At 45.2% G+C, this 20,055-nt stretch overlaps 1 protein-coding gene across 4 annotated transcripts in view; it reads right to left on the bottom strand.

The window, feature by feature from the left end:
- Nucleotides 1–14,136: 14,136 nt before the first annotated feature.
- SLC9A8 (solute carrier family 9 member A8) overlaps nt 14,137–20,055 on the bottom strand; it is a 58,405-nt gene continuing 52,486 nt past the window's right edge. For all 4 annotated transcript variants that reach the window (XM_081196272.1, XM_081196270.1, XM_081196271.1 and 1 more), the window contains 4 exons: nt 19,402–19,513; nt 18,361–18,581; nt 16,361–16,507; nt 14,137–14,783 (listed from right to left, as the gene is read on the bottom strand). In XM_081196272.1, the coding sequence (XP_081052398.1) occupies nt 14,676–14,783; nt 16,361–16,507; nt 18,361–18,581; nt 19,402–19,513 (588 nt within the window). In that variant the 3' untranslated portion in view covers nt 14,137–14,675. The remainder of the gene's footprint in view (nt 14,784–16,360; nt 16,508–18,360; nt 18,582–19,401; nt 19,514–20,055) is intronic.

Consider the following 20,055-nt stretch of genomic DNA (forward strand, 5'->3'; position numbering starts at 1 on the left):
GGGCTGTTGTGCTCAGGGGGTTTCTCACTGGCATCTGGTTGCCTTGTGAGGATAATATGCTGGGCTAAAATGGGCCATTGGCCTGATCCAGCCAGCTTTTCTTACGTTTTTACAGGACAGACTTTGACACAGCGCTGCTTTAATTTAGCCTTGGGCTGGGTAGACCTTCAACCAGAAGACTCCAACTCTCCTCTGTAAATTAGGGCACACAAGCAGCCTCATTACTTACAGCAGGTTCACCTTTTAATCACATGAAATTTACTCTGACAGCTCGATGGCCACTCTGCGTACTGTGAAGAGCTGCAATTGTCCCAGTAAGCCCAGTCCATGCAAATCTTCTCTCTCTCTCTCTCTCTCTCTCTCTCTCTCTCTCTCTCTCTCTCTTTCTCGCTTAACAGAAAAAGGACAAAGCTTAAGACTTGTTCTTCTTTTCAAAAAGTTGGCAGGAGGGAGCGTGATTTCTCATAGGCCCACAACTATAAAGAGAATCACCAAGGGCGTCTTCACCTCTGAGGAAGATGGATGTGCGAGTGCCTGCCGCTCGCTTTCCGAGGGGCCTTAAGGCTAAAAATGACCAATGGGAGCTGCTCTGGTTCTTTTAACTAATCGACTGGAACCTTCTGAGCAATGGCAGTCATTAGGAACAGGAGTGCTGCGGCAGAGCGGCCCGAATGGCGAGGCTGTTGCTTTAACCGAAAGACGCCGTGACAGGAACGTCTCTCTGTTGAGGCTGCTAGGAAGGGCTGACCCCGTCAGATGTGTAAGGGCAGCATCGAACACAGCAGCGTGGATTTTCTGCAATACCCTGGCAGGCAGGAAACTGTTGGCATTCAGGGCAGAGATGGGATGGGATGGGGAGCCCCATTCACGTTCCCTCAGAGGCCATCTTCCAGGAGCCACATGCCGGCAACTGTTACTCTATCTCTCTCATGCATCTCTCTCTGTTCCTGGTCCTGGCAAGCGAAAGGCATTAGCACATCTTGAGAACACTTATCCAGCCAAAGGCACTTGAGGAGGGTGGAGAACCAGGCCGTTGAGGTGTAGCTTGGGGATATGGGTGCGGCCTGGAAAAGGATGTTCCCTAGGAGGACTTCCAAAAGTCGGATAAAGAGGCCTGGAGCCAGAGGTTAAAAAGCATATGCTGGAAGTGTAAAGAAAAAGAAAGGACTTTTTACCATATGTAGTGGGAATGTAGAGAATTTTTTTTAAAAAATGGGAAATGATATATAAATTAACATTTGTAAAAAAAAACAACCAGAAGCATTTTTGTTAGGAAAAGACCTGCCAAGGGAAAGAAAGAACTTATTTATGTATGCTACAACAGCAGCAAGAGTCTTGATTGCACAAGGATGGAAGAATGAGGAAACCCCGACAAAAGAACAGTGGCAAAAGAAATTGATGAACTATGCAGAACTGGTGAAATTGACATGCAAACTACGAGACATGGACAATTGTGACTTCAGAGAAGAATGGGAACCTTTTACAAATTATCTAAAAAACCCAACCAAAATGAATTGGACACCCTGGCAGGTTTTGAATAAACATACACAAATTTATTGAGGGACAACATAGAAGACAGATAATATAAGGATGTATGCAGTTTTATAATATGCAGAAGTTAACATTGGATGAGAAATCAGAGAGAGGAGCTGAGGGAAGTCTTGGGAGAAGGAAGACTTGTTGGGGAGGTGGGAGGGAAAAATGGGGGGGGATAAGGAAAATGATTTGTTTTGATAATTTGCTATGTTGTGATTGTTAATTTTAAAAAAATCAAAGGGAAAAAAGCATAGAAAGCTGTCTCATACCAAGTCAGACTACTGGTCCATGCACCTCAGGCCATTGTCTATACAGTGGTACCTCAGGTTACATATGCTTCAGGTTACAGACGCCACTAACGCAGAAATAGTGCTTCAGGTTAAGAACTTTGCTTCAGGATAAGAACAGAAATTGTGCTCCAGTGGCGCGGCGGCAGGGGGAGGCCCCATTAGCTAAAGTGGTGCTTCAGGTTAAGAACAGTTTCAGGTTAAGAACAGACCTCCGGAACGAAGTAAGTACTTAACTAGAGGTACCACTGTATAGGTTCAATCCCTGGCAGTTCTGGGCAATGCTGGGAATGGCCCCAGTCTGAAATCCGGCATAGTTAAGGCCAGTTGTGACACAAATACTGAGCTGGGTGGACCAATAATGTGACTCACTGTTTAAAGTAGCTTCCTATCTTTCTGTGTACCTCTGTCCGTTGCCTCAGGTGTGCCCTTACCTGAGGCCCCCATCATAGATGGCCTTCGCTTCCCTTCAAACTTATTCAGACATGGCCCATTCCTGAGGCCTTGTTAGCAAGATGTCTTCCAGAAGGAGGGAACTTGTGTGGAAATTGATCGGCAGGGCGGTCCTCAACTAAATAGCTGTGCACCTGCAAGAATTAGCACTATAGCAAGGGGACATTCCCCCTGTATGCACCTCACACCACCCCCAAATCTGCTCTGTGAGCCCCCAGAATGGATTTATGGGGTGCAGAAGGGGAGGAGAAGGGGAGAATATTCTGTTTTACCAAGGGAAATCCTTGCACTGTTGGAACCAGCAACTTAGTGCCAGGTTGAATGCAACCCACAGAGACCTTAATAATGAGCTTGCTTATATAAAAGAGTTTGCTTTAATTTATTTTTTGGAGAATGTGCCTCTGCTTTCCTCATTCCTGTAGTGCCACTCCTTTTTTTCTGGGCTGACTGTATTGCTCACCTCTGAAATTTTGGCCCTTTGCTTCCTTAGTGTGAATGAAGGATGAGGTTTGCTAGGTATGCTAATGCCCTTGTTTCTTTTAACACAGTTAAAAAGGTAAAGGGACCCCTGACCATTAGGTCCAGTCGTGGCTGACTCTGGGGTTGCGGCGCTCATCTCACTTTACTGGCCGAGGTAGCCGGCGTACAGCTTCCGGGTCATGTGGCCAGCATGACTAAGCCGCTTCTGGCGAACCAGAGCAGTGCACAGAAACACCGTTTACCTTCCCGCCAGAGTGGTACCTATTTATCTACTTGCACTTGGACATGCTTTCGAACTGCTAGGTTGGCAGGAGCTGGGACCAAGCAATGGGAGCTCACCCCGTCGCGGGGATTCGAACCGCGACCTTCTGATCGGCAAGTCCTAGGCTCTGTGGTTTAACCCACAGCGCCACCCGCATCCCATTTAACACAGTTACATGTGCTTTAAAAACATCAACTACACACTAATTATTCAGGCTAGGAATCTGAACATGACTCTGTTTGAAAACATCCTTTGACTGAGGTGTACGTTAAATAAGTCTTCAGAGACTTCCGGACAAATTATCACCTGAGCTCTTTCCCACAAGCTACCAGCAGAGGGCAGAAATGACCAATCTGCATGGGGGAAAATGAAACTTAGGTGCCTTTGTGCCTTTATACAAAGATAAGGTGTGGAACTGGGGATAAAATAAGTCATTGGCCGGATTCAGCTGTGTTTAAATAGGATCAGATGTCTCTATTTAAATGATTATTAAAAGAAGATAATATACATTTCTGTCAACTAAAGGTTCATACGCCTTATGGGTGAGGTTTGCCTTTGAAAATACAATACAATAAAAAGAACAAGTTAGTCCATGTTAGAACCTTGGGTTAAAAAAAAAGAACAATGTCTTTCTTTAATAAATAGGAAACTAAGAAGTCTCCCCCCAACAATAAACGGGGACCATTCAGATGGTTTAACATATAACTGCAATTTTTTAAAGAAAGTAAAATAAAACAAACCCTTTTATAGAGGAGTATTTTAGGAAGTGAAAGTTTGTTTCCTCAATCCTGTGAATAGTCTGAAAGCATTTAATGAAACGTTTAAAACAAAATATAAGCTAATGTAGTATTTTTTCTTCTTCAGAGGTCCATGTTAATGTTTGATTTAAATAATTAGTTCCAAGAAAAATATAATTGTTACAGGTGAATTATTTAAAGTACAATTAATATCAACTCAAGCTTCAGTTAAAAGACTTGGGATGAAATCAGATATAAATATTAACTTCGTTTCTTTCATATGATACTGTGGCTGATACATATTTTTTAAAAAGGAGAACTAAAAGTGAGTTTCTTTCATATCAATGTATACTCCAGCTGGCCTTCAAAACACCTTTTGCAGAAAGCCAGAATGAGCAGGGCTGAAATATCAGGTGGCCACAGAGTGCATTAGAAGGTTGGTGTCTTCTGAGAGAACAACTGGAAGAGGTGCAAATTACAGTGACATTCTTAATGAGCTGAGAGAGATGCGATGATACTGTTCCAAATTATCCCATTTGTAAACTGGCAGAGAGCCACAAAGAACTGTGCCTTGTGGGTGTCTTTTCTTAGAATCAGTTTAGCGCAGTGCGCAGCGGCCCGATTCAGGGGCGGCTCGTGGGCTGGTAAAATGGTCTTTGTGGGCTGCATCCAGTCCATGGGCCGCACATTGCCGACCCCTGTTATAAGATCACTAGATTGCTGTAGGCTGGTTTATATCCTGGAGCAACAAGGTCTCAGGATTTGGCGTTTTGCTTTTAAAAGAGTACCGCAAGCAAGAAACCACCAGTTGCATGTGACGCCTTTTTAAGATTTCTGAACAGATAAACTTGCGGTGCATTTCATCTGTCAATAACAACAACTTCAATGCATAGAACAGAGAGGAGGAAATACGTCTCGACAGGCTCGCATATCTAGCAAGCCATCGACTCATTAAATTTTATTAGAGTACTATTCCATGATGAGGGAAGGAAATGCCTAATGGGAACAGTGCGTTTTTATTTGCAGCCATCGCAATACATTATACACTGGCAATGAAATAATGCCAGTCCATGTGCGCAGTCTTCTGCACATAAAGGACACGGCACATCTCTGTGTAGGGAAGCAACAGCAGAACATAAGCAACGTTGTCATAAAGTTCTCCAGCGTGCAAATTAAATCAAGCAGAAAAAGTTAATGGAAGGCAAAACATTTGGCAACGTTGGCAGAAGCTGCACTGAGAGGATCTGCAAGTGATCCCGGTGCTCAATCCAGAGGCAAGAGACACATGGAAGGCATTATGGCTTTAGCAATAGGATTTAACAGTCCACCTGGGGTGTACGGGGTGTACGGGGAGGGGTAGTACCACCATGCTCCTTCTGGGGTAGTTTGTCCACCTTAGGTCCCCAGCCTGCACTCACCTCTCACCTGTGGTTCCTAGAAACTGTCAGCGACCGCCCCCTGGGAACAGCTTCGACTGACTGGCTAAACCAGGTGAGGGTAGCCAATGGGTCTCAAGCCCTCCTTGAGTTAGGGACTTCCCCTGCATGTGAACACAGGCTCCAGCGGATTCCACAGACGAGACCAATAGTGGATCCAACTGTCAAGGAGGCCTAGGACCCACGTACCTACGGGACCGCCTCTCCCGGTATGCCCCGCGGAGTACCTTAAGGTCCACAAATGACAACATTTTGGAGGTCCCAGGTCGCAAGGTGGTTAGATTGGTCTCAACTAGGGCCATGGCCTTTTCAGTACTGGCCCCGACTTGGTGGAACGCTCTGTCACAAGAGACCAGGGCCCTGCGGGACTTGACGTCTTTCCACAGGGCCTGTAAGACAGAGCTGTTCCGCCTAGCCTTTGGTTTGGACTCAGTCTGACCCTTATATTTCCCTCCCCTTATGGTCTTGATTTATTGGCTTCTTTTAATATGAGGCTACATTTTAAACTGCATTTTAACTTTGAACTGCATTTTAACTTGTATTTTAAATTGGGTTTTTTTTTTCTCTTCCCTTTTTCCCTATTTTTACTGTGATTTTATTGGTGCTAGCCACCCTGAGCCTGGCTCTGGCCAGGGAGGGTGGGGTATAAATAAAGTTTATTTATTTATTTATTTATTTATTTATTTATTTATTTATTTATTTTATTTTGCACGGGTTGTAGAGGGATGTGAGGGGCAGATGGGACTCATCAAACTGGGAAAGTTGCCCATCTAGGAGAAGGAAAACTGATCTTAAACCTCCACTGCCTTGTTGGAAATTTTCGGGAGAAGAAAAGGATAAGGAGTAAACTCTACACAAATCTAGCGTGGAGTCCCTAAATTGGTTGGATGGCGTCTTGTACGCCTCCTGGCAACTCCAGCAGCCAAGCTGGTGCCAAAGATATTGCTCTACTTTCCTTTGGACCACATCAGCCAAGAGAAGAGTCTTGTCATCTGGGCAGCCCAGGAGCTCCATGCACACTGCCCAGGATTGCACCCCGGGAAAGTCATTTCAGGGCTGCTAACACAGCAGACTTCACCCCCCGAGGCACACTCCATTGTCTCTTGAGACAGATGCCTACAATGTTCCCGTAGGTGATGAAAGTTACCACTCTTTCACATCATCTCCTTCTGCTGCTCATTGCAGCCTTGCCGGTAAACTCATCCTGCCAGACTTGAAACTTTACTATGAATCAGCAGCTTTTGGCTGGTTGAAAGAATGGCTGCTTCTTGAAAACGCTGACATTTTGGATTTAGAAGGTTTTAACAATGTATTTGGATGGCATGCATATTTATGGTATGATAAAGTCAAAGCGCATAAAGCATTTAAAAACCATATTGTCAAGAAAGCATTGTTTAATGTTTGAATAAGATACAAGGACTTACTGGAAAATAAAACCCCAAGGTGGCTGTCACCGATTGAAGCGAAAGCTCTGAAAAAGCTCAATATGGAGATCAAATGGCCGAAATATTGGGAAATTTTGGAACAAGATGGAGATAGATTGAAATTGCAGAGTTTTGAAAAACTAAAAAACAAAGTGTGTGATTGGCTTCATTATTATCAGATAATGGAGGCATACAATTTGCACAAAAAAATCAGCTTCCAGGTGGAAAAATCAAAATTGGAAACAGAATTGTTAGAACCCAAAACTAAGACTTTGTCAAAAATGTATAACTTGCTGTTGAAATGGAATACTCAGGATGAAACGGTGAAATCTGCAATGATTAAATGGGCACAAGACATTGGACATAACATAATGATGGCTGACTGGGAACAGTTATGGACCACAGGTATGAAGTTTACGGCATGTAATGCCTTAAGAGAGAATATTATGAAAATGATATACAGTTGGTACATAACCCCAGTCAAGCTTGCAAAAATCTATCATTTGCCCGATAACAAATGTTGGAAATGTAAAGAAACTGAAGGCACATTCTTATACCTTTGGTGGACGTGCCCAAGGATTAAGGCTTTCTGGGAAATGATATATAATGAACTGAAAAAGGTATTTAAATATACCTTCTTGAAGAAACCAGAGGCCTTTCTCCTGGGCATAGTCGGCCAATCGGTGTCAAAGAAGGACAGAATTTTCTTTATGAATGCTACAACAGCAGCAAGAATACTCATCGCAAAGTATTGGAAGACACAAGATTTACCCACTCTGGAAGAATGGCAGATGAAAGTGATGGACTACATGGAATTGGCGGAAATGACTGGTAGAATCCGAGACCAGGGAGAAGAGTCGGTGGAAGAAGATTGGAAGAAATTTAAAGACTATTTACAGAAGTATTGCAAAATTAATGAACTCCAGCAGCCAAGCTGGTGCCAAAGATATTGCTCTCCTTTCCTTTGGACCACGTCAGCCAAGAAAAGAGTCTTGTCATCTGGGCAGCCCAGCACCTCCATGCACACTGCTCAGGATTGCACCCCGGGAAAGTCATTTCAGGGCTGCTAACACAGCAGACTTCACCCCCCGAGGCACACTCCATTGTCTCTTGAGACAGATGCCGACAATGTTCCCGGAGGTGATGAAAGTTACCACTCTTTCACATCATCTCCTTCTGCTGCTCATTGCAGCCTTGCCAGTAAACTCATAATTGACTTTACTATAATGCGCAAGATTAAAAAACAGACTGGCTTCAATGTGGAAGTAGAAGGTAACTCCTAATCCAGCCCTGAACGGAGACTTATTTCAAAATAGTCTGGCTCTTTGTGCCTGGTGATGAACCTTTTGTTGCCCAGGGAAGAGCGAACTTGGGTGAGATGGAAACATTCCAGTGGTGGGTGAGGCCAGAGGTCAAAGTCTGAGCAGAGAGAGGTTTTCCTGGGGTTTTTGGTTTGTGCATTAGGCCTCCGGCAATATTAAAAAGTCAGCTGCTAATTTAACACTATCAGAACATAATGTTTTCAGGGAGCCTGCTGATACTTGCAGCACCAGCCTATCCCAGGGCTTTGAGGTTAACTTTATGGCATGGGTAAATAACTTCCTGGAAAAACACGGAGACACTACATAGTACGGGCTTGGGCAAATCGCTTAATTGATGCTGGGTTTTTAATAAACAAACAAGGGAATGAAACCATCTGGTGATGGGCAACTGGAGCAAGTTCCTTAGTTTGGGCCAGATGTTTACAGCTATGATAAAATAAGCTCTAGACTCAGAAACGTAGTTCTGCTGGGTAAGGCTGATCTCATAAAATCAGAACTGTAGAGCTGAAGGGACCCTGAGGGTCATCTAGTCCAACCCCCTGCAATGCAGAAATCTCAGCTAAGACATCCATGGCAGATGGCCATCCAACCTCTCCTTAAAAACTTCAATGCTCATAAAGGTGCAGGGTAACAAAAACAGGTTAGGTATAGTTGTCTCCCATCAGGCCTGTGCTGGCTTGGGCAGATGGGATTTGTAGTCCAAAACACCTGGCAGGGGTCAGGTGGGCAAAGGCTGTTCTATAGTGTTCATGAATGGGCTTCCGGGGTGGCGCCATCGGTAATGGCAGATTCCCTCTGACTAGGAGGGAACCAGCTCTGCGGAAATCGGGTCTTTACCGCTACGGCACAGCGGGGACCCTTTAAAAATCACAGGCGGGTGAAGCCTGTGACCATGGGACTCGGCGGGCACCGTTTGCGCCCCCCCCCCCCAATTGGCAAAGGAGCCCGGCAACGGGCTCTGGAGCGTAGCGGGGAAGTGGCACGGTGCTGTGAGTCGTCTGCTTCTTCCGTGGAGCGAAGCCACGTAGCTGTTACCGGAGAGCGCTGCCTTTTTCCTGGGACAATTTGGCTGTAAAACAACGATCCGTGAGTAGGCTAACTTCGGAATTAAAGGAACTTTACAAATTTTATGATTAATTTGGCACCGAAGCGGAGAGGTATAAACAGGAAGTCTGCCTCCCGTTCTTGTAAATGGAGTAAAGCAATGAACTTGAAAGCGGAAGCTTTAAAAGACGTTGGAGAAGGATAATAATTTCGAGCATCAAAATTGTGTTTTTCCCCCTTTAAAAGCAGGGGAGGAGGGGGGAGAAGATTGGAACGTTATTTCCCTGCAAAATAGAGGAAGAGGAGCTAAAATCCACCGCTCAAAACCCTGGAACGGTTCCCAGTGACAGTAAGAAAGCCGTACTGAGAATTGCACTGCTTTTGAAAGTTCTTTTTGACAGTTAACTCTGCATCTGAGATACAACTAAGATACAATATTGCTGACAGGCTTCTTCTGGTCATAAAGTAACTGGATGTAACTGAGATAGAAACTGTTGTCTTTTTGGTGAGCTGGGGGGCAAAAGGGAGAAGTTAATTACTTTAAAGACATTTCTGATTGTTACTGTGTCCCCCTAGAGGAAGTTTGAAATTGTTACAATTGCAGCTGGGCTAAGGGGATTTTCCACTTCAAAACAACGTAGACTCTGAGCGTGAGATTGACCTTGGGCTATATCTAGAGGGATATGGCAGATGGAAAAGAGAAGATAGATTTGTTACAAGCAACGAGGTCTGGCAAAGTACTTCGCACAGACGGCGGGCTGCAAAGAAGGGCTTTGACATCTGGCCCTTCTGGTTTACCAACAGCAACCTCATCGGCACAACCAAAACCCAAGAGTATGGCTGCTGACGATGCCCTGGCTCAGGCACTAGGAAACATAAATGAATCTTTGGAAAGAATAAGTAAACAAGAAGCTGAGGCATCGGGCAAAATTGATCAAAATACCACAAGTATTAACAATTTGGGACAGAAAGTAAATACTAACACAGAAACTATCCAGAAATTATTGCAGGAATCCACTTCGACACGAAAGACAGCCGAGGCTAAAGAAATTGCAACTGCTACAGCCACTGTCTTAGAAGAGAAGATACCACCGTTGCATAAACAACTTGAAGACCATAAGTCAATACTGTCTATGATTGAGTTGAAGGAGAAACAGGTGAATTTAAGGGTTAGGGCCGTACCTGAATTGGAGAAAGATAATTTGATTGAATTTCTCACACAGGAATTTGCAGACTTTGGGAACCCAGATTTGGGGAAGGATAATTTCAAGATAGTGAGAGCTTTTAGGCTTGGAAAAGGAGGGAGGAAGAATAGGGTGAGAGACTGTTTGATCACCCTCCGAACAAAAGAGGAGAGAGATAAAATCTTGAGTCTGCACTTCCAGAAGACTTTGGAAATACATCAGTCGAAAGTGGAAATATTCAAGGATATTCCGAAACATCTTTTGGACCTTAGGTCCAATTACAGAGATTTGGTCGACCTGTTGAGAAGCAACGGAATCATTTTTAGGTGGGAATTCCCCCAAGGCCTATCCTTCAGTTATAAAAAGAAGAAGATAAAAATAAGATCAGAAGACGACAAAGATAAATTTTGGAGAGACCACGGAGAAGACCTGCAGAAGAAAGTTACAGGGGAGTTAAGAGCACTTGTAAGTGAAACTTTAGACATACCAGATTTACCTCCGGAAATAAAAGATCGCCTGAAGAAGGTGATACCACCGACAGAACAGGAACAGGCACTGGGTGCAGTTGGAGGAGAAGTAAAGTAACTACATCATGGCTCTGCAACTATTAAGCTGGAATTGTAATGGTTTGAACTCCCCTCAGAAAAGGAGATCTGTGTTTCATTTATTAAAAAAGGAACAATTGGACTTGATTTGTTTACAAGAAACACATATAACAAGGTTACACAGGAAACTACTGATTAATAAAAGACTTGGTCAGGAGTTCATTTCATCGGACAAGGTTAAAAAAAGAGGGGTTGTGATTTATGCAAAGGACAGATTATTACCGAAATTTATCTTTAAAGATGACCAAGGAAGATTTGTGGCAATCGAAATTCAAATACAAGGAGAAAAATTTTTGATAGTAGGAATTTATGCACCAAATGAGGGGAAATCTGATTTTTTTAAAAAAGTTGCATGAGACCCTTATGGACTATTTGGATTATAACATGATTTTGATGGGAGACATGAATGGAGTGGTATCTACAAATATGGACAAGGCACAAAGACAGGTAGTCACTAAGGACGGTAGACTACCGAAAACATTCTTTGAGATGACAGACAACTTGGACTTAGTTGATATTTGGAGAACAAAGAACCCCATGGCTAAAGAAGGAACCTTCTTTTCTGAAGCCAATATGACATGGACAAGAATTGACCAAATATGGTAACTAGAGGAATGGCACCAAAGACAAGAAAAGTGGAAATCTGCCCAAAAACCTGCTCCGACCATAATGCTGTTAAGATGGAAATGAAACTAATACCAACTGGCTCCTTTAGATGGAGGATGAATGACACCTTATTCAGAGATGAAGATGTGCTTAAGAAGGCCCAAAAAACTTTGAGAGACTATTCTGAGATAAATATGAACACTAATGTGGAAAAAAAGAATAATCTGGGATGCAAGTAAAGCGGTTATGAGAGAGTTCTTGATACAATAGAATGCATTAAAGAAGAGAATTCAAAATGAGAAGAAGGATAAAATTTTGGAGAAAATAAAGGAAGGTGAAAAAAAATTAAGATCCAAACCAAAGTCCCAAGAGAATCCGAGACCAGGAGAAGAGTCGGTGGAAGAAGATTGGAAGAAATTTAAAGACTATTTACAGAAGTATTGCAAAATTAATGAACTCCAGCAGCCAAGCTGGTGCCAAAGATATTGCTCTACTTTCCTTTGGACCACGTCAGCCAAGAAAAGAGTCTTGTCATCTGGGCAGCCCAGCACCTCCATGCACACTGCTCAGGATTGCACCCCGGGAAAGTCATTTCAGGGCTGCTAACACAGCAGACTTCACCCCCCGAGGCACACTCCATTGTCTCTTGAGACAGATGCCGACAATGTTCCCGTAGGTGATGAAAGTTACCACTCTTTCACATCATCTCCTTCTGCTGCTCATTGCAGCCTTGCCGGTAAACTCATAATTGACTTTACTATAATGCACAAGATTAAAAAACAGACTGGCTTCAATGAGGAAGTAGAAGGTAACTCCTAATCCAGCCCTGAACGGAGACTTATTTCAAAATAGTCTGGCTCTTTGTGCCCGGTGATGAACCTTTTGTTGCCCAGGGAAGAGCGAACTTGGGTGAGATGGCAACATTCCAGTGGTGGGTGAGGCCAGAGGTCAAAGTCTGAGCAGAGAGAGGTTTTCCTGGGGTTTTTGGTTTGTGCATTAGGCCTCCGGCAATATTAAAAAGTCAACTGCTAATTTAACACTATCAGAACATAATGTTTTCAGGGAGCCTGCTGATACTTGCAGCACCAGCCTATCCCAGGGCTTTGAGGTTAACTTTATGGCATGGGTAAATAACTTCCTGGAAAAACACGGAGACACTACATAGTACGGGCTTGGGCATATCGCTTAATTGATGCTGGGCTTTTAATAAACAAACAAGGGAATGAAACCATCTGGTGATGGGCAACTGGAGCAAGTTCCTTAGTTTGGGCCAGATATTTACAGCTATGATAAAATAAGCTCTAGAATCAGAAACGTAGCTCTGCTGGGTAAGGCTGATCTCATAGAATCAGAATTGTAGAGCTGAAGGGACCCTGAGGGTCATCTAGTCCAACCCCCTGCAATGCAGAAATCTCAGCTAAGACATCCATGGCAGATGGCCATCCAACCTCTCCTTAAAAACTCCAATGCTCATAAAGGTGCAGAGTAACAAAAACACGTTAGGTATAGTTGTCTCCAGTTTCCATTCCCAGCTTCTGATATGTGCAGCCCAATCTTTTTCTCTGAAGTAAAGCGTAAGGAGGATTTTTTGCAAAAAAATACCTTAGATCTTGTGGAGGTCTTACAATAGGTCACGGCAGGGACAGTGTGGGCTAAAGTCTGGCTGCCTTGCCATCAAGTATACAACCTCCTACAGCAGTCTTGGTCAACCTGGTGCCCACCCAATGTTTTGGACTACAACTCCCATCAGGCCTGTGCTGGCTTGGGCAGATTGGATTTGTAGTCCAAAACACCTGGCAGGCATCAGGTGGGCAAAGGCTGTTCTATAGTGCTCGTGAATGGTTTGGGAACACCTGACGCTGTAGTGTCACTGAAGTTAAGGCCTGATCAATAACCTAGACTAAGGCTCCTGCTATATACTGTGCTCTAGGAGGCTTAGTTTTGTCAGAATCAAATACACACCACCAGAGTTAACACTAAATACATTAATTCCTGTAAATAAGCCACCACAGAAACTAGAGGGCTGTGAAAATTTGTGTACCAGGCTTTTTAGAAACGTGTACCCATGTATTGTCTGATACCAAAGGGGTGCATTGGTTGCCAGGTGTGACACCCCCCCCCCCAGCTCTCCTACCCCATTAAGGTTGCTCATGGCATCAGCTGTGGAAAGGACCATCACTTAGCTTTGGAGACTCCAGTTGTCCTAGGTACCAATTTACACCTGCAAACCATGGATGGACAGTTTAGAAACGCCAGATGACAATAACTGCGCCTTGCTACGGCTCCAAGCCAACAGTGCTGATTAGGAGCCTAATCTTTTGTCATTATGGAGCTCTCCACCACCCTGGTAGGTTCAAGGGGTGGCAGCCTGGGAGGGGGCATATGAGGTGGCAGCTCCTGGCTGTGGAGTTCCCTCCCTAGGGAGGCAAGTCTGGCAAGCTGACTGTCTGTTTTTCATCATATGCTGAGGTTTATGACACCTCAGAGGTATACATTTTAGTCCCCACCCTATTATTCAGATTATAGATTGATTTAACTGATGCTGCATTTTTACGTTGCTGTAAGGACCTTATGGTGAAGAAAGGAAAGGAATGAATAATACACATGTTCTCAAGTTGCTGTTGAGAGAGAGCTGGGGATTAAATTCAAGCAAAGTTCTACATCGCAACTGCAGGGAGGGTGAAGTGTGAGTGAAGTAAAGGAGCAGGGTCATGCCATTTCAATCTCAGAAATAAGAAAACAGCTCAACATCTTCTGAAATACCAGAGACAATGAGGTTTTAATTAGGTGCTTTTCTTCATGCACAGTAACAGTCTTCTGGTACCATTCTTACTCCACACCCCTACCCCATAATATACTAACAGAGCAAATATAAAGATGGACCTGAAATAATAATTTAACTTGCTCACCCCACTGATAGAAGTTCACAGTATTATTCATCATTCATTCCCACTACGAGTCAGTGTATTTGACAAAGTATAGGATAAAGTGCATTACGGGTTGTTGTTTTTTTGACACAGTCCTACGAAATCTCTCTAATGTACAATCATAATGGGTACAGCCCATTTTCTCATTATTCCAAAGTAGATGGTGCTTGCTGTTCAAGGATTCGACATAACTCCCAGAGACATTTGGCATTAGAGTTCGTCTTTCGTTTCAAACTATGGTGCAACCTTTTCTTAGGAAAGGAGTTTCCAGGTGGCACTCTTACAAAGATGTATACTGAGTACACTCTGCACAACTCAAGTACTGTCATAAATCTAATTTTTGGTGTCATTGACGCAAGGGACTCCACCCTGTCACAGTAACTCCTGCTCGTCGTCTTCAGAACCGGAGGGCCCTTGTCGCACTTCTTCGTACCATTTGTTGGTGAGGGTTTTCATCTGTATGCGTCCGTGATGTAAGTCCTAAGGCAAAGGAACATTGCAACCGCTTAAGACAGCATTTCTATCTTTCCCTGTGTTGGAAGAACAGCCTGTGGCTGAGAAGTGCGAGTTTTGAACGTGTGGGTTCTGAACAAAGCAGGCACTGAATCTAAACCAATTATGAAAGATTTCTTTGTATGCTACAAAATGTTGCTGTAGCTCATCCAACCACGCTGTGAAAAAGGGAGCGTAGTGGCAACATTCACAAAGAATAAAGAAACTTTGCAGGTGGAAGGAGTTTCCCTGCCAGGGTCTGTCTCAGCCTGGGGAATGCCCTTTCTCTCCTGAATCCCACACCTAGCTTCTCTCTCCAGGGAGGCCTGAACGGCACCAATGCTGTCACTGTTTCAGCACCAAGCAAATACAGTGGTGCCTCGCAAGACGAAATTAATTCGTTCCGCAAGTTTTTTCTTCTTGCGAGTTTTTTGTCTTGCGATGCATGGTTTCCCATAGGAATGCATTGAAAATCAATTAATGCGTTCCTAGGGAAACCACCTTCAGACCAGGTCCGGGGACAGTCTGTCCCCCGACCTCTTCTGAAGGCTGAGGGGGCGGGAACAAGGGCTTTTCTTCCCACCCCCAGCCTTCAGAAAGCTGTTCTGAAGGCTGGTGGTGGGAAGAAAAGCCCTTCTTCCCACCTCCCGCCCCGCAAGCTCCGGGGACAGGAGGGCTTTGCTGCCGACCTCCAGCATTTTAAAAGCCCCTGCTGTCCTGGGGCGATTTTAAAATGCTGGCGGGCGGGAGCAGAGAAGCAGCCCCCTGCGACCCTCTCCCGGCTGGAGAGGTGACGTGCGCCTATGGCAGGAGCCTCCATAGGCGCGCGTCACCTCTCCAGCTGGGAGAGCGCGCGGGGGGCTAAAGCAGCCCCCTGCGACCCTCCCCCGGCTGGAGAGGTGACACGCGCCTATGGCAGGAGCCTCCATAGGCGCGGGTAACCTCTCCAGCTGGGAGAGCGCGCGGGGGGCTAAAGCAGCCCCCTGCGACCCTCCCCCGGCTGGAGAGGTGACACGCGCCTATGGCAGGACCTCTTCTGAAGGCCGGCTGTGGGCGAAAGTCTTTGCTCCCGACCGCCAGCAATTTAAAACAGGTCCCCGGAGATTTCCCTATGGGCTTTCGTCTTGCGAAGCAAGCCCATAGGGAAATTCGTCTTGCGAAGCGCCTCCAAAACAGAAAACCCTTTCGTCTTGCGGGTTTTCCGTCTTGCGAGGCGTTCGTCTTGCGGGGTACCACTGTATAGGTTTGTTTGTTTTTGTTTGGTGCTGCCTAGATGCCTAAGAAACAATGATTGAATGTTTTAACACTAATAGTGTTTTTAATAAGTTGGGTGTGTGTTTTTACGGTATCACTATATATTTTTCTTCTAAACTGCTTCAGGACATTGCTGTGCGAAGTGATTCCTAAGAATGTGCTGGATCAGGCCAATGGCTCATCTAGTTCAGCGTTACAGCTGCCAACCAGATGCCAGTGGAAAGCCTGCAAGGTGGACATGAGCACAACAGCACTCTGTCCACCTGCAATGCCCAGCAAATGGTATTCAGGGGCACAATGGCTGAACCCACCTCTTGTGTGAGCCGCCTAGTGAAGAAAGGATTCAAGTATTTAACATCGAGCCACATAAATCCTTTGAGGTCCTGGCGCTTTAAGTAGTGGGCTTCATACTCTTCCTCGGTGAGTTCGGACAAGTGTTCAGATTCAATGGTGTTACCCTGGAGAGATCAGAGAAGAGAAACGAAACATCAGAATCCCAAACCATTGTTTCCTCGGTCACTTCTTAGCCTTTCCCATTCACATACTTCACTGAAGCCAATCAATACTCCCGACAGAAAGCAGCAATATAAATAATAACGATCGTTTGGGTAATGAAATGCCAATTTCCAGCAGACCATTTCAAGAATGTGGGTTCAGAGGAGGCTGAAATTGCCATGGCATTCGTCAGTCCTGTTCTGATACTGCTGATGGTTATGGCTGTGCCAAACACATGGAGAAGGAAAGCGGCAAGCACATCTGCTAGGGACCTGGTATTTATCCAGCAAGGCCACTTGCCTCTTTTGTGAATGAAGCCTCCAACTGAGCTTTGCCCAGTCTGGATTTGCACCAGTAGCATCAAAGTAGATGGATGGTCAAGAAAGCCACTTCCGCCTGCAGAAGAAGGTGGTGTTGTGGGCTTCACGCCCACACCGTGCGCGCGACGGCTGGCTCTCAGCCTCCACACGATTGAGGGAATCCCCGGCTGTGTCATCCCCTGGACAGCCAATCAGCTGGCTCGGGGGCGTGGCCTGCCCTATTTAACACAGGCGGGCCGGGGGGCGAAACCCCCTGAGCCTGAGGTCCATGCACATGCCACTAAACTGTGGCTTAGCACAACATGTAAACTAGGCTTTTAAGTGTCTTCGATGGGAGATAATGACGTTGGAGTCACCAGTGTTTAATTCGGATTTTTGAGTGAGTGATGTGGGAGCTACCTGCTCTACCTGGTTCTCTCCCCCTGCCCTGGATCAGCTCCCCGCTCCCCCCTGCACACAAGAGAAAGAAAGCATACGTGTGCATGCGTGTGTGAGCGCTCTTTCTCACACACTGCTCACTTTTCAACGGATCTGGGTGAAAGTCAGATCAGGTAGAATGAACCTGGGCCTTGAAAAGTACATGGAGATGAAAGAGAAGTGGGGAAAGGACCAGTCTTCCAAATTCCTGCTTCAGTTCTAGGTGCTTTTCAGGGGAGAACAAGGTAAGCGTCCTCACCACTGCATGATCAAGTGGGGCCGTGAGTTGGAGTGGAAAGGTGAGTTCAGAGGCTTTAGGGGCACTAGAGGAAGACTTCAAGGGCATCTCACCCGTGGGAACCACACTGGCATGCCCTGTTTGACACAACACCTGGATATGGTGCAACAGACACGTCAGGCTTTATGTGAAGGTTCACGTGAGGTGTGGATCTGAATGCTCTTCCAGTACAACTCATTTTCTCAGTAAAGCACTGGCCTGTTCTGAACACTTTGCTACCTGTTCTGTACATTGCAGAACAACAGCTTGGGTACAGCCAACTGTTTCACAGTACTTCTGGTTTGGCAAGATAGTGGACGTAAGCAACCTTTACTCTTTGGGGAACTCTCTCTGCCTTTCTCTGAACAGAGCCGTGCATATCCCCATTTTGAACAGCTTGCCAGTGATTTACAGCTGCCATTTAATGGCGGAGAGGAACACCACTGTCTCCCTGAGTGATGTGTGACTCACTATCTATGTGTTATTATCATCCACTTATATGTGACTCAGTCCACCCAGTGCTATCATGACTGAATTTCAGCAGAAATGCTATTTCACTTAAAGGAAATAACTTGCCATTAAACTTCAAGTTGTGAGTGGTATTACAAACTGGAAAAGGCCTCTGTCAAGCCCAGGATTAAAGGGCAGAGATGTTCCATGCAGAACATTCAGGAGGCCATCAACTCCTTGGCCTGAAAGTCTGGCCTTTCCTTTAATTCACATACAGTGACAAAAGCAGTCAGAGAGTTTGGCGAAAGTGAAGGATCCGCCCCGCTTAAGCCTGGAAGGAAAAGGAGCTCACCATTTTTTCTGTCTTGCTGAGGTTAATGTCCTTCTTGTTCTTTCGCCGGGCTTTGGAGTCTTCAATGTCGATCAGTCTGATTAAGGGCATGGTCCCTCCTCCCAGTAACAAGATGGTGAACAGCACAATGATGATTGTCGTGGTGCCAATGAGCTGCCGCTTCTCTATCGGCTCCAAGCCCAAATGGAGGCTCAAGGCATATGGGATGGCCCCACGCAAGCCTAGATGAGCAGAGGGAAAATAAGGAATGCAATTTATTTACCAATAGGCAGGCTTCTTAAGCTACACAAACAATTTGGTTGTTTTACTTGTTGCTTTTAGATTGGGCACATCCCATACCCAGCACCCTGGTTTCATCTACTGCAGCCCACAGACTTTTGACAAGGCTGCATTTGTCATCCCTTGTTACCCTTCACCCTGTCTCTGTTGGGGAAAGGGTTGCAGCTCAGTGGTAACATGTTTTTTGCATGCAGGAGGCCTCGGGTTTAATCCCTGGCATCTCCAGACAGGCCTAGGAGGGAGCCCTGAGGAGCTGCTGCGAGTCAGTGCAGACATAACTGATTTACATGGACCATTGGTATAGGACAGCTTGCTATGTTCCTAGTGTCTCCTTCACAAAATGTTGGACATTTGAGTTGCCTTATGCTGAGTAAGGTCACTGGAACATCCAGCCCAGTACGGCCTACTCTGACTGGCAGTAATGCTGCCTGGATGTCTCCACCTGGAGGTTTTTCCCCATCACCTCCTACCTGGCTCCACAGCATTCACACAGCAACCTCCTACCTGGCCATTCCACTGGAGATGCCTCAGCTGGAGAACTTCAGAATGCAAAACTTGTGCTTTGCTGCTGGCTGATGCCCCTCTTTTTACTGCAGGGCAGTTAAATTAGTAGCATACCAAAAAAAAAAGGAAACTGTAAACTCCTCAGGGCAGGGATCTGTCTTTTTGCTTGCATTGCTCCATAAACGTTGATCAGTAGTACAATATGAAGAAGTAACTAGGATTTTTTTAAAAAAGTATCAAGTAAGCCAAAATACTTACCACTAAACCACATGATGAACATCATTTTTGGGGTGATCTTGTGATCGCGGAAGAAATTGAGCAGGTAGGAGAGGGGGAAAATATTGACAGCTCTGCCAAAAAGCACAAGCACCTGTCAAAAGACAAGCAAATTAGCCACTGGGCAAGGGGAAGCGTTCTTTCAGGCGCATCAGGGCAGTCCAAATTGTAAGCGGCTTCTGAGAACACTCCTCAGATCAGATGACAATCAAGAGTCACAAATAACCCATTATATACCAGCTCTTCTGCCAGGGGTTAGTATCCAAGGAAGTGCTTCCACCGGAAAAAGGATTTCTATTTTGCACAACTCCCCCTCCCTCTCCTGTCCCTGTGTATGCCCCGTGGCCTCCCCAAATCTGCTCAAGAGGGCCAGGGGAAAACACAGAACAGATTTAGGGGCTGTGCGGGAAGAGGAAGAATTGCATCCATGGAAAGCGTAAGAAGCTCACCGCCCCAACTAAAGGGATAATGAAAACTATTTCTTTAAAAAGGGGAGTGGGGTGTAGCTCATGATATAGGTTACAATAATGTGTGGGATGTATGTAAAATAATAGATGTATTTTTTTATTTCTCAGTTATACCCCATCAAAAGACAACCTTCCCATATTGTCCTAAAAGTAGGTATATATATTCTTG

Source organism: Podarcis bocagei (genome assembly GCF_964188305.1).
Source record: "Podarcis bocagei genome assembly, chromosome: 5".
Taxonomy (NCBI): Eukaryota; Metazoa; Chordata; class Lepidosauria; order Squamata; family Lacertidae; genus Podarcis; species Podarcis bocagei.